General features: G+C 31.0%; 1 protein-coding gene across 3 annotated transcripts in view; it reads left to right on the top strand.

The window, feature by feature from the left end:
* Positions 1 to 26914, top strand: part of LOC122273530 (uncharacterized) — a 96006-nt gene that overhangs the window by 37435 nt on the left and 31657 nt on the right. For all 3 annotated transcript variants that reach the window (XM_087149832.1, XM_087149834.1, XM_087149833.1), the window contains exons 19-34: positions 1006 to 1123; positions 2155 to 2255; positions 3702 to 3773; positions 5845 to 5951; positions 7157 to 7229; positions 10445 to 10549; positions 12007 to 12165; positions 14861 to 14995; positions 18110 to 18194; positions 19830 to 19918; positions 20413 to 20475; positions 21823 to 21915; positions 22079 to 22138; positions 23356 to 23453; positions 25087 to 25150; positions 25230 to 25393. In XM_087149832.1, the coding sequence (XP_087005958.1) occupies positions 1006 to 1123; positions 2155 to 2255; positions 3702 to 3773; positions 5845 to 5951; positions 7157 to 7229; positions 10445 to 10549; positions 12007 to 12165; positions 14861 to 14995; positions 18110 to 18194; positions 19830 to 19918; positions 20413 to 20475; positions 21823 to 21915; positions 22079 to 22138; positions 23356 to 23453; positions 25087 to 25150; positions 25230 to 25393 (1586 nt within the window). The remainder of the gene's footprint in view (positions 1 to 1005; positions 1124 to 2154; positions 2256 to 3701; positions 3774 to 5844; positions 5952 to 7156; positions 7230 to 10444; positions 10550 to 12006; positions 12166 to 14860; positions 14996 to 18109; positions 18195 to 19829; positions 19919 to 20412; positions 20476 to 21822; positions 21916 to 22078; positions 22139 to 23355; positions 23454 to 25086; positions 25151 to 25229; positions 25394 to 26914) is intronic.

Here is a 26914-nt window from a genome sequence, read left to right as displayed (position 1 = left end):
CCAAAATGATATGTTCTTTGTTTGAAAACATTATTCTCAAATAATAGATATATAGTTTATCCCTTCATTACTTTTAGATAACATACTGCACAGCAAAATTTAATAATTGTAAGATCTTCATATGAATTTGAATATGTAGCTAAAAACGAAATAGCTGAATTCTAGTTGAAATTATTCTTTCAAAACTAAGAAATACTTACCAAGAAAACAATAAAAATTAATTAAGAATCAGCACAAATGGCACTATTTCAAGTAATTTGGATAATTTTTTATCGTTGTTTTCCGAATTATAAGGATATAGAAATATATACTATTCTATAACGAAGAAGAATATTCTATAACTATTATAGTTCTGTACGTTCTGAATTCACATTTATTCATTGGAATGACGAAAGCAATGTTGACTTCACTTTAATTTGTAATGAATTGAAGACAGAAGAAATGCATTTTACCTTAATACACACATCTGTAACAGTATGCGATAGCGAAATCGGAAGTTATCAGTTGCAAGTTTGCTGATTATAGAAGTTGAAAATTATTCAGAAATTTTTCCTCAAATGTTCGGCGTGTTCTGGGTCTGAAAGATATCCCAATATTCTGGAGAGTTTTTTCAAGTTCTTCGGCATTTCCTTAGGGAAATTTTGATTTTTATTTACTGCTAAGAAAATGGCGTCTGATTCTGCCAATGACTTTGATGGAACTAAATGAAAACGTGATAAATTAATGTCTGATATTTTAAGGCTCCCGCTAGAGGGCGTACTCGAGCGTTGCGATCGCGAATAGAGGGATAAAATGTATTTTTTTATTTGTTCTCTTCTAAGGGATCATCTTTCTTCTTTTATTGACTCTAGTTCATAACAATTTCAGTACTCTTCTAAAGGGCTCTCTCTCTCTGCTTTTATTGACTCTAGTAAACTAACTATGCATGATAACTAGCGAATATTCAGTAATATTTTTTTATAACGAATTTTTGAAAAATATTTCTGAAATATTATTTTTTAAAAGACTGTAGTTTCTGGATCTGTTGAACCGGATACTATAATGCTGGATCGATCTGATAACGAAGAAATAAAAGTGAAATCAATAGTTGTTGGCTCAAAACATCAGAGAATTGTTTTAAAAGGTATGTTATAATAATAATTTATGCAAAATATCTCTTTAGAACTGTTGCTTAAAAATATTTGCTGCTTACGCTTGCACAAAAGTTTTCAGTTAAAAAAATTATCTTAGGCTTAAAAAACTCCGTATGATTGGTTTGCCAAGCATAAAAAATAAAGTTTTGGTTCTGGTCGTCAAGTTCAGTTAGATGAATTAAACTAACTTTTGAACTGAAATTTTTGCGTCGTATGTCCAGAAAATTGACAATGAAAGTGTGATGCTCGCGCACTTCAAACTTCTAAGAATATTAAAAAAAAATTTTAAAAAACGGCAAGAGTTTTGCCTTTCTAATACAAACTAAAAAATTTCATGTTTACACTTTTCGATTCTAAAAATTATCCCTTCAAATTTTGGAATCCGATGAAACAGGAACCGTCATGGCTCAGAAGATAGAGCGTTCGTCTTCCAATAAGGTCAACCGGTTTCGAATCCCAACCATGGCTGGTCAATACGAATTCCGCAACCGACTAGCACCGACCACAGTAATGACGTAAAATATATTTAGTAGTAGACTCAGTAGTAGAAGGATTGTGGGTTCGAGTCCCTTTGTGGTAGGAAGTGTTTCGTGATTTTTCTCTCAATTCATCGCAAATGAGGGTTAGTTCCATCAAAAAAGTCCTCCATGAAGGCAAATTTATCTCAATGCTTGATCCAGGAGTTGCCTTGTCTTCTGGATTGGGTTCAAAATTACAAGTCTATGAAGTTGAACATTGGTAGTTTTAAACCCGAAAATATGGTCAGCTGTTCAACAACGATTATAAAATAAAATCCAGTGAAACGGAAGAGTAAGATTTATCTGAAGAATTCATTAATTAATTCCAAATTTAAAGAAAATCTATGTTATGTTTACAATTTTCGACTCTTATAAATATTCCATCAAATTTTAGAATCTCGTGAAATGGAAGAGGAAGATTTATCTGAGGAATTAATTAATTAATTACAAATTAAAATAAACTATATTTACAATTTTCTTATAATTATACCTTCGAATTTTAGAATCTGGTGGAACGGAAGAGGAAGATTTATCTGAGGATGCTAAAGCGACAACTTGCATAAACGAAGAGACTGCTATAGACCTCGCAAAATTAGCTATAAGAGTACGTGTTTAATTTATTAAATAAAAATTTGTCTCATTGCCAACGCATTTTACGTTAACTACTGTTTTCTTAGAAAAATTAACTACATCTACTTAATTTCCATTCTTGCCAACTAGTACGTTTTTTGCGAAATATTTTAGAGAATGGTGGACATTTAAAAACCAAAGCTCTCAGATTTTTTGGTAATTTTGCAAGCATTTTAAAAGCCTCACCTCATAAGATTTGCAGTTCTGAGTTGGATGAAAAGGAGGATCTTTGCTCTTCGCTCTTATCATTGGTGCTGAGAGCAAAGTTGAGTTGAGGATGATGAGTTGAGATTGATGATGATGATGTAGGAGTAATGATACAAATAAATCATAATGAAGAAACTTTTAACTAATTTGCATTGTTCCGAGAAATCAAAGTACATAATTTTGTGATTCCAGCACTTGAGGAGATGATGATAATGATGAAGATAAGAGGCAAAATTGTTGTGGAGAATTGGTTTAAATTAACCCTTTGCACTCGACGACCTTTCAAAAGTTAAAAAAATGGACGCAATCACTGAAATTTTGAATGATGTTTTTACAAACTTACCATATAATACCCGGAGATCGCTGAATGAAGTGGTAACTAAACGTTAAGAAGAAAAAAAATTCAAAATTAATGTGGTGGGTAGCTTACAGGTGACAGTGGTGACTGACAATCACCTCTCGAGTGGAAAGGGTTAATACTGGGCAGAGTTTGTAGTTTTCCCAGAATTCAGAAGCAAAACAATTTGTGGTCCCAAAACTTTTGGGAAACCAGACTCCACTTGGGAGAAGAACCCTTAACAGGCACACTATTTACACTCTTTTCCACAGGCGATCAGGGAAGCTTTACCTGTTCAAATTTCAAAATTGGATAAATTAACGTACATGTGAGGATTGTGGGTTGGGAGCTGGAATCATTTAGTTAAACTCGAAAAGAATAATAGGTTTCTTAAGAGATTTTCGTGTTAGTCATAGCTGAAAAGACTGTGAGAGCATGCCTGCCAACTACTACGCTTTCTTCAAAATATTTTATAGAGTAGTAGACATTTAAAACCTGAAAATTTCGGAATTTTCGGTATTTTCATCATTATTTTGAAAGGTTCACCACTGAAGAACTGAAACAAAGTGGCGTTGCAAAGGAATTCATAATTTATTTACGTGTAGTGGTGTGGAAAAAAAGTTTAAATGACAAAAAATCATACACTGAAACATTACCTTAGCTATCACTAGAACAAATTTTGACAAAAAGCGTGGAAAGTTTTCAGACGTGTGAGAGGAAAGAGGAAAATCCCCTATTATTATTCAACTAACATCAACTTAGCTACCACTAGAATTAGGTTTTTACAAAAAGCGTAAGATGTTGGCTGCCTCGAATATCATGTTACTCAGTTTTTGTAATATCACTTTATCAATACTATTGCTTGCTTTTTAATAGGTGGAGAAATTCTATCACTCATCCCGAGACATAGAATGGGGATTGCTGAACAATAAAATATATCTTCTTCAAGTAAGTTACTTGTCCAGTCTATTTTTTAAATGTCCCAAACCACAATCTATCGGGATTTGTAACTATATCTATACTTCTGTAACTAAGTAATCCTTTCTACATGACCTTATATGTATATGCTTAAATTACTTGTGTTTGGTGGTGGACAAAATTCGTGTAATTTCAAGTCTAGAAATAAATTGTTTTACCACATTTTTCGGTTCGGGGGGCAATGTCTGCAAATGGGGTATAATCTGGTTTTGTCTGAAGAAACCTTCATTTCCTTGAAATTGCCCGTATGGAGTCTTACTTCTAAAGAAGATGGCTGTCATTGCCCTGAAGGGTTTGACTTCTACCGGTTGGTTCGGGAAAGGTACTTTTTCCCCTTCTGCCACCCAAAGGTAAAAACCGATGGAGGTGTTCTCCTATCGACCACCCGGAGATGTGCTCTCAGGGGAGGGGGGGGGCCTTACATGCTCCCTCGAGACCAATATAGCAATTAACAATTAGCAGATATAGCAATTAACGCCAGAATACTTTTTCAATTGTCAAGTCATTCTGGCTGCACTTTTTGAACCCGCCTCACCCCCAGAAGAGGTCCTGTATACTCTTCAAGTGGCAGAACTCGCAATACTCATTCTCCAAACTTTTAGAAATATTAAGCACTGCCGTAGACAAGACAACGACAACAACTTTTTTTCAAAAATTGATATTCACTTAAAAGCAAAATGTTGGATTTTCGCAACAGTATTCATAAATAGGTTTAAAAAATGTAAGACCGGTTAAGGGCAGTCTGCTTTCAACCGCATATTCGGTATGGATTGAAGTTCATACAGAAACTTTGTACGTTCATTCTTTGATTCATACAGAAATCTTGTCGAAACATTTATCCGATCTGAATAAAAGATAAATAGCTGATTTCAATTTCTTAACTCCGGTTAATCATCTCAGAGTTGAAGACGTCGATTCACCGGAAGTTTTTTAGAACGAAAAATCAGTTCCTTTCTTTGAAAAAATTATAAATTGAAGATATATTACCGAATATGTCAGCTTCTCCAATCTTAACCGCAACTAGTGGTACTAAATTTTATTCTTATCTATTTTATTTCTGGTTTAGCTTTCTTATTTACTTTGATAATTACTAGATATAAACAATTTAAACAAATACATTTGCATACGTACCAAATTTTTATCTTTTCAAAGATGATTTTCCCTAGTGGTAATGACATTAACATTTTAAAAAAACAGCAAACTGCATATATGTATTGCTTAGCTTAAAAGAGCTTAAACACATTATTGTATTATCATATTTTAATTTATGGACTTATTTTATTTATATGAGGAGATGGTCCAAATCATTTTTAATTGAATTCATGAATTCGAGATATAAATGAAAACATGTATTATATTATTAATTTAAGTATAATTTTTTTGCAAAAAACTAGTTAAAGTTGACCCGATATTCGTGAAATGCAGTTCTCAAGGTGTTGGTGAAATTAAATGAAGCTTACCTTATTGGTTAACGAAACACTTTAAATAGTATAGAGAACTTTTACATTCGGATTGCTTCGTATTTAAATTTGCTCACTGGATTGGTTAAAATGATAGAAAAAAAATTACCTGCATTCCAACTATTCATGCTCTAACAGACGTTTTAATTTAATTTAATTTAATTTAATTTAATTTAATTTAATTTAATTTAATTTAATTTAATTTAATTTAATTTAATTTAATTTAATTTAATTTAATTTAATTTAATTTAATTTAATTTAATTTAATTTAATTTAATTTAATTTAATTTAATTTAATTTAATTTAATTTAATTTAATTTCAGTTTAGGTTAGTTTAGTTTAGTTTATTTTTGGTTAGTTTAGTTTAGGTTAGGTTAGGTTAGTTTAGTTTATAGTTTAGTTTAGTTTAGTTCAGTTTAGTTTAGTTTAGTTTAGTTTAATTTAGTTTAGTTTAGTTTAGTTTAGTTTAGTTTAGTTTAGTTTAGTTTAGTTTAGTTTAGTTTAGTTTAGTTTAGTTTAGTTTAGTTTAGTTTAGTTTAGTTTAGTTTAATGAAATAAAATTCAATTCAATTCAATTTCAGAGCCGGCCTGTCACAAGTGGAGGATCACTTACTGAATTTGAATTGCGGCATGAATTCAATTGCGTTTTAAGGAGCGAAAGAGATTATTTTACTGTAGCTAATCTTGGGTAAGTGCATGATAAAGTTATAAGCAATGGAAATGTAGAAATCAGAAGTTTTGATTTTCTCAAAGAAAACACATACAATGATTGAATTTGTTTATATTTACTTTAAACTAAACTTTTTATTGACCACTTCTAAACACTAAGGGACGTAACTTAATTTTATACTGAATGCCTGAAAATCTGCAACCAATTTTCTACTTCGTCACTTTGTAATTTTACACCCAAATATATAGACCCACTTTTTCAAGCTCACTGATAGCATTTGGTTTATACAAATCAAATCTTCTGCGATGTTTTGCTTTGTATATCTGAAAAGCGATATTTGAAACAATCCATTTAATCCAGTAAAGAATTTCTCCAAAAAAAATTAAATAAATAAAGATTATAGAGTGACCAGGGTTCATCACTTTTACTATTACGACTGTTTCTTGAAAACTCCGGTGTATTATGAAATGATGCCTTCCTGCGAATAATATGCTATTTTTATAACTACTGTGAGGTTTCAACTGTTACTCAAGTGACTGGTCAAGTATAGCCCATCTAAAGCCAGCGCTACCAACGTTTATTTTGAAAATGGTACAAAACGGGAATATGGAGAAAAGCCACAGTTTTGTGAAAAAGACCTCATTCATTTCCATATTGTTTTGATTCTCACTACATAAAAATAATAAAAGTCATAAAGGTATTGTTTTTCTACAAATATTTTTTTAGTTTGATTTGATACACACATAATTTAATAGGGTAGTATTTTTTTATTTTCAAATTTAGTGGATAACAATTGTAAAAAATGAGTGAAAACAATCCCACGGACAATGCGATGGATTTAAGGTTATGTCAACGTACGTCTCTTGTGAATATCAATTGATTGTTAGGTTTTCTCTTTTGAAATTACATTATGACGCATTCACACACATTATTAATGCAAATACATTTTCCATAGCGAGACGATGAGGCAACCACAAGCACTTCCACTGGTTCAAGAGGTTCACGAGGGAAAAATGCGCAATATTACCGTTATTACAGAGCGCGGAAGCAAGCGGAGCAGATAAAAAAGTCGTTGAATGGAACTAGTGATCCTTCTACGACTGCTGATTCTTCTACAATTAACGTCGCAGGTTACGAAGTTTAACTTCTTCCGCGCGGAGGGACACCACGCACTATTTTTTTTTATCAAGTAATAAATTCCTTTTTCTTTCTTTTTTTTTCAGAGAAGTCATGCCAGGTGCTACGACACCGCTGGGTGCGGAATTAATTCGCAAATATTTTATGACATCTCTTGCAGTAAGTAATTACATATATTGTTTATGGCTTAAACAACGCAATACACGTTGTAAAAGTTCAACGGCTTTTTTACTATAGTTTGTTTATTAACTTTAAAACTAGATTGATTTTCAGAAAATTTAAATCCAAATTTAATTTTAATCATTGAGCCCGTCTGCTTGCTCATCTTCTCTTGAATAGAATCACATACAATCTGAACTTGGAATATTTTGAGGATCTTTTGATAAGTAATGATTATCATACAAATTTCTTGACTAAATCCACTTATTTCGTTTTCAAAAGATGTGTTAATAATAAAGCATGGCAAACATTTAAAAAATAAAAATGTGAATATAAGAAACCCATCTTCTATTCATGGTAACGCGAGCGTGGATTGGATATTGTAATTAGATTAAAGAAATTCGAAGAAGTTAATGGTAATTAATTTCCAAAGTTAAGTAGTGTATTAATGGAAAATTAGATTAAATAATGTAAAATGAAACCTCTTGAGAAAATTCACATATAGTATCTCTTGTTAGGCATGTGATTGGGATTACTTGTGGAAATTGTTTAATAACTTTCTATACGCTTTTTGTAAAAATTTACTCTAGCACTATCGACGTTTATGTTTTAATGTATTATTTTTTATCCATTTAAAATTATTTTCCACACCACTACACATAAATTATTTATAAGTTCAAATCCAACGCTATTTTGTTCTAGCTTTTTTGTGAAGATGCTCTTAAAATGTTGGAAAAATGATGAAAAATTCAGAAAGCTATTGTGGTTAAACATCCGCAGGTCTTTAAAATGTTTATATATATATATATATATATATATATATATATATATATATATATATATATATATATATATGGTTGGTTGGTGTCGTGTCATGGACAGAAAATAATTTTAAATGTGATCAAAGATCCTATATAGAGCATCTGCAATTTGAAGGCAATTTTCCGCATATAATTGCGCCCACGGATTGTCACTTGTTTGCTGCAATTGCGCCAGTATAGCGGGACAGTTGAAAAGATGTATGCGGGTTAGTTCTATGACTGGGCAATTTTCGCAGAGGCAGTAAGTCCTTGTCCCGTCGCCATGAATCTTCATCCCCCTAAAGTGTCCTGTCAGGAGTCTTGTTAGTGTGCTGGTGAGAATTCTATTGATACTAATTTCATGGATTTGGTGTTTGATTTGTATTTTTACAGCAGCTGAAGATGATTAACCCTTTGGCTGTTTCATTTTCTTCAAGATTTATATACTCATCTAGAGCTTTTTGGGTGGTAATGAGTTCACAAGTGTAGTTCGAAGTTATTTTACCTCCTACGATCTTAAATTGCTTTGTACTTCCACTCTTTGGGAAATAAAAGTTGACACCAGCTCCTCCGTTGTCGAGAGCTTCATCTGAGGAATCCTCAGTGAAGACAAAGACAAAGTTTTCTCTTGAATACGAGGCAAAGGTTTTGTCTCCTTTTATTTTAATAGCCGAAGTTACTTCTTTTTTGGAACACGGTTCTAGAAGGTGAATTATGATTTTGAGGATTTCCGGAAGAGTCGAAGACAATATTGGCTCTTGCAGACAAACCACCAATTCTTGTTGCCTTTGTGTATACTTAATCCAGCCTCCAGCTGTAATATATGTATCAGTCATTGTCGAATTCACGAGACAACACGCAAACATCAGTTGGAGTCACGCAGACATCAGTTGGAGTCACGCTGACAACAGTTGGAAGAAAAAATATTATTTTTATTGAGCTTTACATCGTGTATTCAGATCACTTTCTAGCATTGGCGAGGCTCAAATCGCTCTCCAAAATCTGCGTACTTTAGTTTTTATCATGGGAAAATAACATATGTATTTCTCTCTATTTTATTAGATCTCAGGGAAAAAGTGAAACATTAATGATTATTAAATAGGTCGCGAGATTCCCACAAAAAGCAAGGGGGGAAATGTCTTACTTTTAATTAATGCACACTTGAACCAAAAATAGATTAAAAGACAGGATGTGAATTTAAAAGTGTAAGAAAGCGTGTTTTGGTTTGAATAATAAATTAAGAAAAAGATTCACAGAAAAGGAATAACATAAAAAGATTAGTTTTAGCTAGCATATATATATATATATATATATATATATATATATATATATATATATATATATATATATATATATATATATATATATATATATATAATACAAAAATAAATACAAGAAAACACGAAGAAAGTTAAGAAAAACAATAAGTTTCATTTATTGCGCTTAAGCTGCAAGTAACTCATTAGATAAGTTCAAAATGAAGAATAAAACAAAGAAAAATTATAGACATATGATAAAAAAGGGGGGGAATAATAAGTAAAAAATAACAAGCAGCAGTTTATATATATATATTAAAAAAAATGAATGAAATTTTATTTAAAAAACCGGAAAAAAAAGATATTATCTTTTCTTCAGCCCACACGATTATATCCGCAAAACAGAGTGCTTTCTGATATTGTATCAATAAAGCCAAAGCGAAATATATTAATACAATAGTGTGAGGAGCACTCAACAATAAATAAAATGGATCACAAGAAGTAAAAATAAGTAAAAATAACATGTGAAAACAGAAAATAAAATGAAATAAATAGAAAAAACATTAAAAAGGGGCTATAAGGCGAGTAGCAAAATTAGATCAACTTACATGGACGAAAAATTTTTCAAGAATGATTTAAAAATGTTTTCGCAGAAAGATTGCCAGATTACAAAAGATGAACTTGATATATATATATATATATATATATATATATATATATATATATATATATATATATATATATATATATATATATATATATATATATATATATATATATATATATATATATATATATATATATATATATATATATATATATATATATATAAATATATATATATATATTAATTAACTTGTAATTTATGAAGTCAGTGATCTTCTTATTGATTTTTATGACTGGCGACGCATTTTTTGGAATAAGAAGAAATAGCTTATTGTTTTCTGAAATACCCTCGTCTTTGAAAAATAGTTTTATTTCATCATTAAACAGATTAAAACCTTTTACACACATATATCTGTAGAATTTTCACTCCATTTTTGTAACACTTCCTGAGAGTAATCACTTTTCATTATGTTTTACTCACAGAGTAAAATGTTAATATATTACAAGTACTTTTTTTGCTAAGACTGTGCATTTACTTTCATTCATATTTTAGACAGATGCGTATGAAAAAGGACAAGTGGATGCATTTGCCAAAAGCATGTACTTCCCAGCAGGTTTTAGTACATTCTGCCAACAAATGGTTATGTCAGTACCAGAGGTAAGAGTTTCTATGTAAACAGAATTTCACCAGGAAAAAAAAATGAGACTGCAAAGGTTATTTTAAAAATTGGTTTCAAAAGAAATGTTTTAAATTTCTCACTATCTTCATGGCTACCGAGTCTACTGATTTTCACGGGAGAATTTCTTTTTAGATTTAGAGAGAGAACAAAACATAAACCGTGTATTTTTTCCTTTATTTAACAAAATTATGTAAGTAATTAGTTTCAAGTATAAAATAATTCCTAATTACTTTGCATTTTATAATCGGCGTTGAACAGTCGTCCCAATTTTTCGTCAATTTATAAGAAATTAGTTACTACATTCATCAAAAGATGAAACTGCTAACATGAAGAGAATTGCATAATAACTATCTAATCATCACTATATACTTTTTTACCAGTCAGTAAAGAGTCTTGTATTAATTTTAAACCGGAAATTTTTCATAGATGCCACAGCTATTTTACTTCTGATGCGTAAAAGGCTTCTCATTTCTTTCCTGAATATGATATAAGTTTTTCTCAAAATGGTGAGTTAATTAAAAATTAGCTAGAAATTTCGTCAAAAGATGGCACTTCTGACTGAAAAACTATAGAACCGTGTTCTCCTTTGTATGTCAGACCTTTCCAAATCGCGCAACAAATGGCCACGACTACCTGTTAATTTAATCCTCTTGCAGCACCCCGTTGTTGCTTCAACTGGTGGTCATTTTTATAACATTGCTTTATACTTTTTTGTCTGTAATTAGCGCTTTCTGTTGAGAATTTTGCGAGAAAAAAGTACAAACTTGGTCAGAAAAAATATATCGTCACAGTAGCTTCCCACAACAAAACACGTATTTCCTCCGCGTTCATTTCTCTCTTTCTCTTTACTTAATTATATTTTTCACCTGCATAGTAATTTATTTATTGTTTATTTATCATATCCATTGTTCATTTTTGTGAACTTCAGCAGCAATTATTATTGTCATTATTAGCAGTAAATTAAAACTGATGGTTATATTAATATTGCTCAGTTTCACGATAAATAACAAAAATTCATATTATAATAAAGATTATTTACCTTCGAATGACTTAACCCTTTGTCTACTAACGGGACTCATTTGTCCCGACAAATGTTTAAAAATTACTAATGGACAGATGTATCCCACCATTGAGTACGGCCGGGACATATATGTCCCAGCCTCTAAATTGATAACCGCTTGTTAGAAAAATCCCAAATACTAAATTTGCCCTATTTGTAACCTATTTTGTCCTTTTGAATAATAAACGGAACAGAAAAATCATTTTTAAAAATTCGTTGTCAAAGGGTTAACACCTCAGTTAGAATAAGAAAAGGAGTTTATTTTTATTTTTAATTTGATCATTGTTCTTCTTTGTTTTTAATTTATGAATTTGCTGGTTTCAAATATTTTAAATACAAACTCAGTAATCAGTGTCTTTTTAAAATTTTTTATAGATTATATATAGATATGGTTATGATACATTATTTTCAAAAGGGCTAACTATTAGCATGTTTGGCAGATTATTGGATGATCCTGAATTAGTTGAAGTTGCCAAAGAAAGAGTACCAGATGCACCTAAATCAACGATTTGGGAAGATTTAATGTTCTTAAAGGTGAATGATATTATATATATACATATTGAATATATATATATACATATTGAATATTCACAGGATGAGTCTGAAGAAGGGGGCAAAATGCTTACAGGATGTCAGAACGCTTATATGATCAAAATACAAGCTGTGAGAAGTTAAAATGTAGTTTTTCACTGACGCACTTAAAGAATTAACGCAACGATGGGAAAATATGCTTCAGAAGACATTTTATTCACGGAACATGTGTGATGTACGTACAGTGCGAAAAAAAATTTAACGGATCTCCCTAAATAACTTTTGATCTAATAATCGGATCTTTACGTCCTAGGACTCAATCTTATTGGTTCGAGGGAGTGGCCTTAAATATGTTAATTAAAAAAAAACTTTATTATAAGCTACGAAGCCAGAGAGCAAAAACGTGAATATACTTACCTATAATTAGGAGAATTCGGATCTCTGAACCTCCACAATATCGTAGTCGTAATTTGAGAAATAGTGTCCCCATTGTTTGTTTAAGTTTCAACGTTTTAGACCCCTAAACGTTTATTTTAGTTTCTGTTGTATTTCACCAAACCTCGAGAACTCTTTAAGTGAATTGAAAACATTTTACACACAATTATAAAATTTGTTTTCAAAATATATCTGCGCATATAATATCTTTTTGTAAATATTTAATATTTTTTATAAATTTATTTAATAAAACGCGAAAATATTTTGAATTGTAAGGTACAAAATTTTTAACATTATTTTAAAAATTGTAATTTTACATGGAAAAATGCAAATTGGAACGAAATTGGTCAAATATTCTCTCAGAAATGAAATTTTAAGAACAATGTTTCTTTTTTTTTTAAGTTCAATTTTTCAGGTACTATTTGATCGATTTTATTTAGATTTATATTTTATCATGTAAAATTACAGTCTTTAAAATAATGTAAAATTTTTTTTGCCCAACAATTTTTTCAACTGTTATTAGATGAAATAATAATAAATATTAAATGTTTTTAAAAAATTATTTTTTTGCACAGAATTATCTTTGAATAAACAAATATTATAATTGTGTGCAAGAAATTTTCAATTTCCTTAAAATTTTCTTGAGTCATAGCAAAATGCACAAAAAGTAAAATTAACAATAAAGGGTTCAAACTTTGGATTGCTCTCCTGACTGAGCTATGGGGACCCTATTTCCTAAATTGCAACTACCCCTTATATATGGGGATGAGAAATTCAAAACCGTCGAGAATAAAGTACGTTTTTGTGTCAGATTTCTAAACTTAAACGTTCCTCATCACTAATTCATTTTTTCCTCTCGAGCTATCAAAATTGAGTTCTAAAAATGAAGATCAGAATATCAGATCAAAAATTATTCTGGGTGCTATGTTTATTTTTTGAGCACTGTACGAAAATATTGCTTGAAGGAAAACTATGTAATTGAATTACAAAGAATTGCTCAATATATCTTCCCGTTGAAAATGCAAGTTTCTCACTTATTACTTAGGGAATAACGTACATTTGTGAAAACGTTTGTGATTTGGGTGAAAGGGCCATTCATCGGTAAACAGTCATGGGCACTGAAATCTGGCGGCATTGCACTTTCTTGGAGGAACCAGAGTACAGCCCACCTGTAACAACGTTTTTACCTTTTGCGTCTTGCAGAGTCGTATTCTTTCTCATGTAGCACACGCCAACTAGTCGTTTGGGAAGCACACTCTTACGGCAAGTGCAACCGTTTGTGTGCTATATGCATATTATCATCCACCCCATGTTGAATGTCTTTCAAATGTTTTCTGAAGGATCCAGCTTACAGCTCAACTGCGACAACACTTGTATCTTACGCTTCGGATAGAGGCGTATTCTTCTTCATGTAGCATAAACCAAACAATCTCTTGAGATAAGTACAATTACAGCACGTGCAATAGCTTGCGTGTTATATTAATATTGTCCATTCACGCTATGTAGAATGTCCTCCACAAGCTGCGGCGCTCTAACATTCCTTTCAAGACCTGTGTCTTGCTTGAACTCGGCAAAAGATCCTATTTCACACAATCGCAGAGGCAAACTCTCGAATTAGAATATCTTCTCCCTGGAGAATATTTTCTCCAGTACCTTTCCGGGTAGACCTTCCGTGCCTTACCAGTCCAATGCACCGTACACAAAGTGTATATCTGCCTTTTCACAGCTTCTTATAATCAGCCATCAACTCAGAAATGCACTTTAAATATGCCTGCTCGATGCGAGGATCTAATGCCTTATACCATTTACAACACCGCCTAGCGACAGCACTATAAGCCTATAGATACCAAGATGGAAAAGAGCAAAAACTGGAATGAAAGGCATTTATTTCGAGAAATATTCAATTTCTGTTACTAAAGAGATTTTTTTTTTATTGCTATTGTAGCATATTTATAAAACTGCTTTTTCACGATACTTCTTCTTTACTGTACAGTAAAAAACTGAAAACATCTAAAACTGAAATGGCTTTGCTACCAGCTTTTCCTCTTTACCGTCTCGCTTATATTTGTTAAGATATATATATATATATATATATATATATATATATATATATATATATATATATATATATATATATATATATATATATATATATATATATATATATATATATATATATATATATAATGAATGACTAGAGATTTAATATTAATACTTTCACTTTTCATTTCCTGATTATAGTAAGTATGTTTTTTTTTCGTAGAATTTATACTTCTTTAATTTTGGTTCCGGAAAAGTTAAGCAGTTGCTTGATAATTATGATTTTCCGTATTTACAATACGAAACAGCAGAAGAAACTTTTGATGCTCTAATGAAGTCCTGTTCTGATTTTAACGAGGTATGACGTTTTATAGTTTCTATACGTATTGATTACTAATTCCTTCTAAAACCGAACTAAACAAAATATAACATATATAGCCTGCTGAAATTTTTAAGCCTAAGTTTATGCTATCTCAAAGAAAGTGTTATGAATGTTTGGACTTTTGGATAGTACGGAAGGCTTTATATTAACTTTTGCTTACGTAATGTAAAATTATTTAAATCAGGAGTAAAATAAATTATCAAGTATTAAAAAAAGGATTTAGATTTTCTAACTCTTTTGTAACTGCTCAAAAAGTTGCAAGGAATCATTTTCGCAATATGTTGATGGATTTTATCTGAATTTTAAAATTCAGAATTACTTTTTTTTCAAATTTTCCTATAAAGTGTGATACGTAATAAAACAAAATAAATAAAACAAAACAACGTATTTTGCCTTTGTTGGTGTTTTTTTTTTTCAGTTTTTTTTCTTAATTCAGGCAGCTATGGTGTCTACTAAGTTTAATTGTTAAACTTGCTGAAAAAATTGGAAAAAAAATGTAAAATTAAGAAATTTAAAGCCAAGGAATGAAACTTCTTCAATTTTTTGACTAACGATTATAGCATTAAAAAAGATTTTTTTATTGAATATGTTATTTCAAACCTTTTCTTTATATATTTTAATTCGGGTGCTTAAATCGAAAAGCTTTGTGAGAGAAAATTAATTTTTAAAAAACTATTGTTCTTCAAAAAATATATTGGTTGGTTCTAATGCCACTTGCCACACGGCAAGGCTGCTTATTGAAACCGAGCAAATTTAAGGCAAAGTGTGCGATTCTTGTTTTTCTGTGGCGCCAGCTATGGACAAGAATTCGACCTCTGCCATATCATACGTCACACCTGTTTAAGAGGTGTACCCATTCATACATCCATTCATTCATCCACAGATCGTAATTTTGACCTGAATCAGAGAACGATCGATCACCATCGTTCTCTGATTCAGGTCAAAATTACGATCTGTGGATGAATCCAGTACCCCCAATCCAGTACCCCCAGAGGTATTGATTTAAAAATATATTTGTTTGTATATTGGAGTTTATTTTTTGGACTTTTCCCTGAAATATGATATAAATAATAGCGATAAACAAAGTTAAAAGTGGCATCACAAATATAAATCTCTTACGTATTTTCGGAGTCGCAGGTCACTGTGACTGAAAATTTTTTATAGTTTGGTCAAAGGCTAGTGACTTCTCGGCATCGATGGATGTCAATTGGATGGCGCTAATTAACGTAGAGGGAACAACTAATTTACAATCTATGATCGGATTACCACCTACTGTAAAAAAATCTTTCTTTTTTTCTTTCTCTTTCTTTCTTTTTTGGAGCATAGATTTCGGCCTGGCATATCGGGATATCTATATCTTAAACAAAGGATCAGAATTTCTTTTCTTCAGGAAAGCGATTAAAAAGCGATTTTTCCCTTTATGTTAATTTTAATTTCAGGGCATCAGTAACTTTTAAACATGATTATAAGATCGCTTATCCAAAGGTATATCAAAGATTTTATCCAAGTTGTGAATCCAAAATTCTGTTATGCCTTTAAAGGCTAGATAATTTACGAGACTTAGGCGGTTTCTGATAAAAAGGTAATTTATTATGTTATATTGAGTATTTAAAACATTATTCGTGGGATATTTACATCGATGGTCTCCCCATTGCAGGGATTGTTTGGATTTGGCCCAGCTTTATCTAGCCATGGAAAATATGACATAGACACGCAATTTGCCTGTCCCGAGCTTTTAAAGTGAGGTTCTGAAAGGAGTGGTTGCAATGATCTTCTTCTCTTCGTGAAACGTCATTCAATTGATAAAATTTGGAGATTTTGATTCGCTAAAAGGATATCGCCATTCTGACGGTGGGAAATTTTTGGGACTATCTTAATTGTTACTTTATCTACAAATTATTGCCCATTAACTGCAGAAAATAATCTTCTATCTGGCCTTATCTGGTTCATCTTGACTTTTTATGGCTCTTTGTGAGAGACCGACTTCTACATCTTAAACTAGATAAGAAACATATGTTTTAAGCTTTTCAGTTAATATAGAAAGACTCGCATGAGAAATTCTATATTATATATATATATATATATTATTCATTTTTTCAAGAAATAAATTTTTTTTTTCGTTATTTATTTCGAAAAAAATTTGAATCGTAATATTAGTAATGTTAGCATATTTTAAAAGTGTGTAATTGTAAATACCAAGATCTAAATTTTGACCAGAATCGGTCAAATTATTTCTAAACAAAAATACTTTAAAATAAACCACGTTTTGAAATTTTCATTTTTGAAGACCTATTTGACAGACTTCCTTAATTTTTTTTTTCATTGCTTAAGACAGAGCCTAAAATTAAGAATTTTTTTATTTTTTATTTTAACATCTAGAAGTAACGCTTAAAAATAGGAATAGCTATGATTTAGTTTCGAATTTATGAGTTTTATAATTGAGTATTAAGAAATATTTCAGTTGTGTAAATATTTAAAAGCACAGTTAAATACCCAAAATTGTAATAACATATACACTATACGGCAAAATTTGAAAAAAACGTAAAATCAATGTAAAGGTCAAAATTTATTGGCCGGGTCAGCTTGGTTGGAATGGCGCCGGTCTCACGTTTGTGAGAACGGGAGTTCGAATCCAGTCGACCAAAGGTTTCCCGTGTAGTATATGTTTACTGGTGCACGTTAAATCTGTCGGGTCACAAAGTCTTCCATGTGCCTATAACAAATCAATACATCTGGGGGTACTGAATTGGAGATTGATTATTCTCTGATTCAAGTCAAAATTGCGATCTCTGGATGAATGAATGTTTGTATGAATGGGTTCGGCTTATAAGCGAGTGTGACATATGGACGTGGCAGAAGTGTAATGTTCGGCCATAGTTGGCTCCAATGGAAAAGAAGAACAATCCCACCCCTTGCTTTAATATTCTACGACAATATCAACAACAAAGGTCAAAAATTTTTTTAGATGTGCTGTTTTTTTTAAATTTGTCTACTGCTTGTAAAGTGATGAACTTAGCAAGCAGTAAAATTAAACTTTACAAGCAATTACATTGGAAATATTTATTTATATTTTCCATTTTTGAATTTTAGTCAATTTTGTATCACAGTGAGACGACGGAAAACTCATCACATTGGAATATAATAATTTTTTCAATACTGCATCGCGCTAAAGGACGTAAGTACGAATCGTATTCTTATCTTAACGCAATTAGTAAAATTGTTCATAATTGATTTATAAATAAACAAGTGGCTTTAGGTGATTCTTTTGGTCACCGTTCAAAATTTTCTTGTTAAACATATGAACTGTAATGATAACCAATCTGCATGCCCAGCACAACTGCATTTAAATATTCCAATTCCTTGTTTTCCCACCTCTATCTTAACATTTTAACTAGTTTTAAACAACATCTTAACACGGTGAATGCCACGCTAATTTTACTTGCCTTGCCGGTCTTTCCAAACTATAATTAATTACTAACTAAGTTTGCAAATTTGACAGATTTTGCTAGTTTGCTAAAAGGTTTAGCATATCTACTTACTTTACTTAATTTACAAAAATAGGGCGCCTGGGCCGTGCAGCAGGCCCATATCTCATACATCATGAAATATTACAAGTTAAAATAAAAAGTAGTTTGAGTTCAGCAGTCTATGGGGTGCTGTTACGCATGACACATGTAAAAGAAAAAGTAGTGAATTATGTAAGCTTACGAATTGTTTACAAATAGTAGAGGATTAAAATCTACTAAATTGAATTTATTAAACCAAGAATCTCAATTAATAATCTACTACTTTAAAATACTTATTCACTGTCCGGAGCAAGTTGGCATCTCTGTTTATATATAAGACCATTTTTGTGTGTTCTATATTGCATTAATTGCTTCGAACCATTTTAGTAACGATAGTAATATAAAGATATTAAAATTTTACTCAAATTAAGTGTTTCTAATAATCTTGGCTTCGCCGATCACCGGTGACCCCAGTGGAGCTACGTACAAACTCAAAGACGGTCACCCCCCATGGCATTCAACGTGTTAATGATTATATGTCTTCTTGTGAAACAGGAAAATTTCAGATTCCCTGGCATGATGATAATATTAGTGAAGAAAGAGTGAAAACAGACTAGCACCGCTCGCGGCTCCACGGGGATCACCGGTGACTCCCATGTCATTCAACGTGTTAATCAAAGTTTTTCATTGGCTAGCTGTTACCCAAGGTTTTACTCATGCGTAAGTACTTTGGTTTCTATTTTAACTAATTTCAAGAGATGTCAGCAATATTGTCAAAGATCTCTGTGTATTGAATTTTAATAATAATTTAAAATTAGTCCGGCAATCATTGAATCACACAAACTACCGTAATTATGAGATCTGGACATTTCAGAATAGTAGGCAACAGAATTAAAATTATTATCGTAAGATAAGATAAAAAAGAAACACATCCCCAATGCCAAGTTACGTGCTGTACAACTTCCTCGCGCACCTCTCGAGCGATAACTTGAGCATCGTATTATGCATATGCTATTGCTCGAAAAAGACCAGCTCTTCTTTAAAAGATAATCCTAAACATAACTAATCTTCTCTGTAATATTAATGAGTTCTTTTATAACAGATTTTTTATCGAGATCAGAAAAATCATTAAAACAAGAAAATTCTTAAGACAAGAGAATCTTTAAGACAAGAAAATTCTTAAGACAAGAAAATTCTTAAAACAAGAATAATTCATAAAACATTAAAATAGCGATATTCCACTTTAAAAATTGTTCTCTTATTAGTGTAAAATATATTTACACAATTTTTACACTTTATTTCAGAGTTTGATACAGATGTATACAGTGATTTTTCGAGAATTTTAGCATCATCATCTGAAGTAGAGAGTGCTGATGTTCCTTCTTCGATGCAGGTTGGTGTTTTATTTTAAATTTTAAAGCCAGGAAAAAGGAGTTAATATTGTATCTTACTTTACATAAAAATCTGATTATGGTGTCACAGTTTTCCATTTTTGTCCTTGCATTTTTATTGAAAATTACGAGAGATCAAGTTTATCATCGTTCATTAGTTTAGTTGTCATCAGTATAAAGTTAATAAAAGTTATAAAGATATTGTTTGTCAATAAATATTTTTCTATCCCTAATTTAAAGTTATTTTTCTGTACTGCTGTTATTACCTTTCAATGTCGGATCGAAAATGAGTCGAAATGGATCCAAAAAAATAAATTGGTTTTTAAAACCAACGAATATTTAATGCTCCGAAACGACATTACTTTCCGGATCCTCTGATACTAAAAAAATAATTCCTAAATGCAAAATATGAAATAAACATAAATATTGAATCTTTATTTATCTATTTTAATGAAAATTGCAATTTTGTTAGATAAAGGGCGTATTTTTTTTCCAGAAAGTGGCTAATCAAATCGTGAAGGATTTGGGTGCTGAAAAATTCAAAGCTATGACTGTAGAAGTAAGTATTTCCGTAATATATTAAAATAAAATAAATGCGCGTGCAAGAACTGTACAAAACTGCAAAAAGCATTGAAAGTTAGCAGCCCTGTAATTAACAAAGATTTACACATTATTTTATTTCATAACTGTCGCAAAACAGCTGACCCAATTTTGAGTTTGCGAATACCAATGTTCAACTTAGTAGCCTTGTAATTTTGTACCCAATCCAGAAAACAAGTGAACTCACGCATCATATATTGTACGAAATTAGCCCCCGTGGAGAACTTTTTGATGGAACTAACCCGCGTTTGCGTTACATGGAGAGGAAATTCACGAAAACCTCGTTTGCTTAGCCCTATGCCAAGGGGACTTTAACCCATGATCCTTCCACCACTAAGGATATTTCATGTCAGCTCTATGGTCGGTGCAAACCTGAAGCAGAATTCGTATCGACCAGTCATCGTTGGGGTTCGAACCCGATTCACCTCATTGGAAAGCGAACAGCCTTACGTTTCGACTCCTGATCAAACTTCTATCTTACTTCCTTAAATATTGAATTGGGTGCGTTATCAACTCGTCCTCCAGAAGTAAGCTTAGTCGAGTTAAATCAATCATCACTCGCACACGCATTTTATATCTATCTGTCTATCTATCTATCTATCTATCTATCTATATATATATATATATATATATATATATATATATATATATATATATATATATATATATATATATATATATATATATATATATATATATATATATATATATATATATATATATATATATATATATATATATATATATTAACCAAAATAACTGTAAAAAAAACTTCTTGATTAGCGATGGATACTCTGGGTATCTTCCTTTTCTTTTAAAACAAGTGAATTGAAAACTTTCAGTCATAGTTTACAAAAATTTATTTAGTTTATCATGTCTAGTACGAAATTGAATGCCAAATTGTTGATATCGCTAACAAATTGTGCATAAATTTCTGAAACTAATATAGATAAATAGTAAATCTTTAAAGCGCTTTTAATTCATTTGTGGGTTTTTAACTACGTAACTGAAAAAGGTCACGAAACTAATAGGAGCCTCAAACCAGAATGATTATAAGTTTTATTTATTCAGAAATTTACAATAAAGAAAAAGCTTTTGCATAGAGTTTGCGAAGTTTGCATAGGGATTGTCTTAATGCCTTCTATCCCTCAGGGACACTTGACCAATTTTCGCGCATATGCTGTGAAGTTCAAATAGCGTTAAGGTTAGAATTAGAAAGAGCCATAATCCTATGCAAAATCTGTCTAATGTTTCATAATTCTTATATTCCAAAATATTTTCTCACTAATTCAAAAGGCATCTGTAGGAAGCAGAAAAATGGTTGAATACATCAAATACAACTTCCAACAAGCTGTACAAGGAGTTCCTTCAAAGGCATGGTCATCGATGCATAAAAGAAGTAAGATCATATTTTATAAATAAATTTTGATTGATAAATAATTTATTTTTATACACACTTGACTGAAAATCAGCACAAATAATAAATAAGTTTAAATCTGATCATTTCATATTAAAGTGATATCAGAATATTCGTTTTATTTAGTCTATTTTTTTCTTTTCAGTTTGACATTTATTCCACGCCGTGGGGACAGGATCAGAAAATGTTCATAAAACTCCTGCAGGTATGTTAAATTTATTTGAGTTGTAATTTTCACTGAAAGAGGTGATAAGAACTTCGAAGCATTAATATTCTACAAGAGTTTTATATTTTATCCGATATAAATAGGGTAAACTAACCAGTGAAGGAACACTTAAGCTTCGCTTGCCTTTTAAAAAATCATATTAATTTCAAAATTCGTAATTTTGGTTAAATGACAGTGTCAACATATTTGTTACTAATTGCAAATTATGTAAAAAAAATTTAGAGAACTTACATAATATTGTTTTAAAGTTTTGGAGGTTCAAATAACAAGTAGTAAGAAGACCCAGTGAAGGAACAGCTCTTACCAGCGAATGAACACCCAGTAAAGGAACACTTAATTTTGTTATTTTTTAATGCTCTTTATGAATTTGTAAGTCATACAAATATTTAAAAACAAACCTATTCTTGAAATTATAACATATAAATACTTGGAAAATGTTAACTTTTTTTTGTAATCATGAATTGAAAATTAAAGTGTCAACATATTAACACGTACTGTTAATTCACTGGGAAATCTATGCCCAGTAAAGGAACATGCCTGTTCCCTCACTGGTTAGAAGTTGTTTTTCGTATTTTTAACATACTTTAATTAAAGTTTATCTTTTATTTTCATTAACTTAGAAAAAAACCCAGTAAAGGAGCAATTGTTCCTTCACTGGTTTTTCATCGTTTGGTGATCCAGTGAATAAACACCCCCTTATCTCAGTACTTTATTATGCTATGATGGGTAAAAAAAAATAAAACGTAACTTCAATAACTATATTTTGTATTCTCTTTTTCACAGTGAGAAAAATAAAACTATTACATGCAATTAATTCCACTTCAAACATATAAATACAAACACTCACCTTATAACTTTTTCAAAGAAACAAGATGTTGCAGAGATAATAACAAATTCAAAAATTTTTCCTGCGAAGTCTATTTGACCAGGTAATCCAAAACATTGCCAGATGACTTCCTATTGTTTGGCAGTAAGCTATTGTTACCAATCAATCTAAAGAAAAACTTTCAAATTCTTATTTTTGATCAATATATATGAAATGTTCCTTCACTGGGTTGTGTTCCTTCACTGGTTGGTTTACCCTATCTGGATGTAAAATTTTCCGTATTGTGGGAAATAATTATTCTTTTGAAATAAAATGTTTCAACCTGCTTAATAATTTATGTGTATACTTTAAAGTGTTTATATATTTACAGACCTTGTCTTCTTGTGTAAAAGAAGAGATTAAAAATTCCGAAGAAAACTTTTCGAAAGTATTTTCTGAATTACGAGTTCCTTTAAATGTCTTAAATAGGTAACGTATCATCCTGATTCGTAAGCCTTTCCTGTCTTTAAACTTTTGTAAATCAGTTACAAGTTAGGGTGGGGGGGGGTTGGAGAACCTTTTTTTCCACTTAGGGAGAAATTAGTTTAGCTCCTTCTGATAAATTATAATTTATTATTTTCGGGTACTCATCGTGCCATTTTCTATTTTTTTTAAAAAAAAACTTTAAACTATTGTTTTGATTTTGAACTTTATTTCCAAAACCCACCCATATAATTGACGTTCTTCATTCGGGTATCAGGCATGCGGATAAGTTGATCCCTATTTCATGGGCACCATATCTAGTGTGCCAACGTTACCCCACATTAAAATGGACATGGATTGTTATGAAAAATGGAATGGAATGTTTAAAATGAATGTTTCCTTGAAACGGAATGCAATGTTCAAAATAAATGTTTCCTTAAAATGGAGTACCAACTTTGAAGAATTTATATCTGCCAGAAGTCTTTAGTATTTACTTATCATTTTGGGAATGGACGTAAATTGAAAGTCAATTTTCTAAAATTTTTAAGTGTTGAAAAAAGTTCATTCGCACTCCAATTTTTACATATTGAGGGTATCTTGCAATTGGTGAAGTGCAGTAATGAGTTTTTCGGTCAGAAGATATAATATCTTGAAACTAAGTAGTTTCATAATATAAGTTACGGTAGTTAGGTGGAGAAAAAAACCACGTAAATCTCCCACGGACAGTCTCGCGGCAAGGGGAGTCTAACCCATGATCCGTCTATCACTGAGACTAATTTAAGTCTGCACTGTGGTAAGCATGAGAAGTCATATAGACCAGCCATCGCTGGGATTCAAGCATGGGAAGCACATTGGGAGTTTTTTAAAAAAATTGAATTAACTTTCGGTTTTTTGTTTACAACTTATTGTAATTCACGTACCTCCCCCAGAAGAAATCAGTCTCCCCTTCAGCTTCCCTGTTCTGTAGAGATGGCTCATCTAGTCAATTCTGGATTGTTAAATGCTACGCCATTAGTCATTAAAATATGTAATAGCGATAAGAAATTCACATAAAAAGATGAAAATAATTTCTACTAAGATACAATTTTAACATTTAGAACTCTGATAGCTCAAAATGCTATACAGATTTAACTTTTTTTTTTTATAAAATAACATGCAGTGGTGGTTACAAAAGAAGAGCTTAGTTGAAGAACCAGGTAGTGACATTTTTAGAGGTATTTATAAATCAGTGAAAATAAAATAAAGTGGCTACATCGATGAAATATTTTTGCTTTCACTTTAACATAACTAAACCTCATCAGTTTGGAGAATGCTTGCATAATTTTTATTTTCGTTCCGGCTGTAGCAAATAAAATAAAACAAAGAACTGTTACCCAACTTTTTAACAAATTAATTATAAAATAGAGTTCAGATACGCATTTTCTTTCTTATTACCATGATTATAACCTCTCTGAAAATGTCACTTACCTGGTTTCTCCACTAAGATCTCCAAATATGTCAAATGAGCTAAGTTCATCTTCTTACTGTTAGCACAATTTAAAGTTTTTCAATCTATCTCACGTCTTAAAACCTGTTTCAAGAGAAATATTTATGTACACTTTTTTTAATAAACTATTATATGAATGTGGAAAACTTTCAGGTTTCTTTTAAGACTTGCTATTCCAAATTGTCGCAAAGGAGTGCGCTCAAGAGAAACAAGCAAGGCATGTTTTACTCTCATTCTATGATTTTTCTCTTTTAAGCGCTTCATATCGTATGTTTAAATATAATTGTGTGTTACAGTCAATGTTGATCAAAAGTATGGATAATTGGAGGAAAGGATATCGACGTTTAGCTAAGTTAATGGTGTCGGAAGACCGAATTCCAAATGAAGATCTTCTCTTTTTCATGACAATGGATGAAATCAGAGACTTGTTGGAAACAAGATATCCAAAAATTATAGCTAGGTAACATTACAGTGAAAAAGTTTTAAAAACATTCTTGGTTTTATTAAATTTATATGCAATATGTTATTCACCCTTAATATATTTTCAGAATTTGTTACTATTTACTACCATTTTTTTTAAATATTTTGGCGAATCTCAAATATTTGGTATCTCTGTTACTTTACTCATTAAAAATGTCTCCACGAAGGGAACTGGGCGTCTGTGGCCTCAGAAATATACATGACAAAATTAAAGTTTGGGTAGCCAAATACGAAGGTAACTATTGTAAGGTTACATTTCATATGACACTTTGAATTTCTAATATGCAGTGGTGGACAAATTGATTGAAATAAAAATTGAAAAACTTAAAATAACACAAATTTCGTCATCACCAGAAAATACATTTTTACATAGCTGGGCAAGATGTCATCTCTGGTACATTCTCTGAATGTCCTAGTGTTTTGATTTTATTAGGCATATGGGCTGTGAAGCTATTCATTTGTAATTTTAGCACTATTTTGGTTGAGCATTGAAGTAAGCAGGCAGTGGAGTTACTTTTATGAATGTTTCAAGCACTTTGCTTGAATGACTAAAAAGGAATAAAAATATAAAATGAGCAGTTTGCTCTAAATTATGTTTGAAGTTGTAGAGTTGTATCAGCATGAGGAAACGTTATCTTCAGAAGGGTTGATATAGTTATTTGTCTTGATAGTTATGATATGAGGTGTCGGAGGTGAAATGTGCAGCTATTGGTCAGTAGTTTTTATCTTTGATATAATTTTCAAATTTAAAGAGTTCATTAAAATTTGCTGTTTTACATTCTATGGCTTAATCGAAAAAAAATCTTCTTTTAGTATGTGTATGTGATGTGATAGAGTTGGTATTTTGAGGTCTGCATTGGTAATCCGGATGAACCATCTGGCACAGGCTATTTTTCTAAGGATCTTGTTTTAGGATTAGTTTAATTTCTTCAGTAAATGTTGAGGTCTAGGCAGGTGATATGCTGCCAGAGCTTTCCAGTAAAAGTAAAATTATTTAAGAGTATTGGTTGTCAAAACCCTTTTATATCACGTTTAATAAATTTTGAATGTATAAATTTATTTTAAAAACAAAATCTTCTGGAAATCTGGTAGAGTTAGTTAATATGAAACATTATCTGGTTAAAAGTACCTCATCACCCGGTGGTGCGGACTTGTAATATTATGAGACATACATTAATATATACTTTTTGTCTCCTTTTAGCATTAGGGAAGATTTAACAGGTTAACATTTTGATATTGGTAGTCACAAATAAACAGCGCGGAAAATAAAAAATAGATCACCCTTATTAACTTTTGATCTAATGAGTAGATATTTAAGCACTAGGACTCAATCTTAATGGTTCGAGGGGGAATTTTAAATATGCTAATTAATTAGTACAAACGATATTCTAAGTTACGAAATCAGAGACAAAAATGTACTTTCCCTGAATAAAAATATCTTTTTTTCGATGAATTCAGACTTCTTTCCCCCAAAATATAGGCTGTAGCCGCAATCTGGAAA

Source organism: Parasteatoda tepidariorum, chromosome 8 (genome assembly GCF_982258835.1).
Source record: "Parasteatoda tepidariorum strain Cologne lab strain chromosome 8, Ptep-v5.0, whole genome shotgun sequence".
Lineage (NCBI taxonomy): Eukaryota > Metazoa > Arthropoda > Arachnida > Araneae > Theridiidae > Parasteatoda > Parasteatoda tepidariorum.
This window is presented reverse-complemented; position numbering and strand designations above follow the sequence as displayed.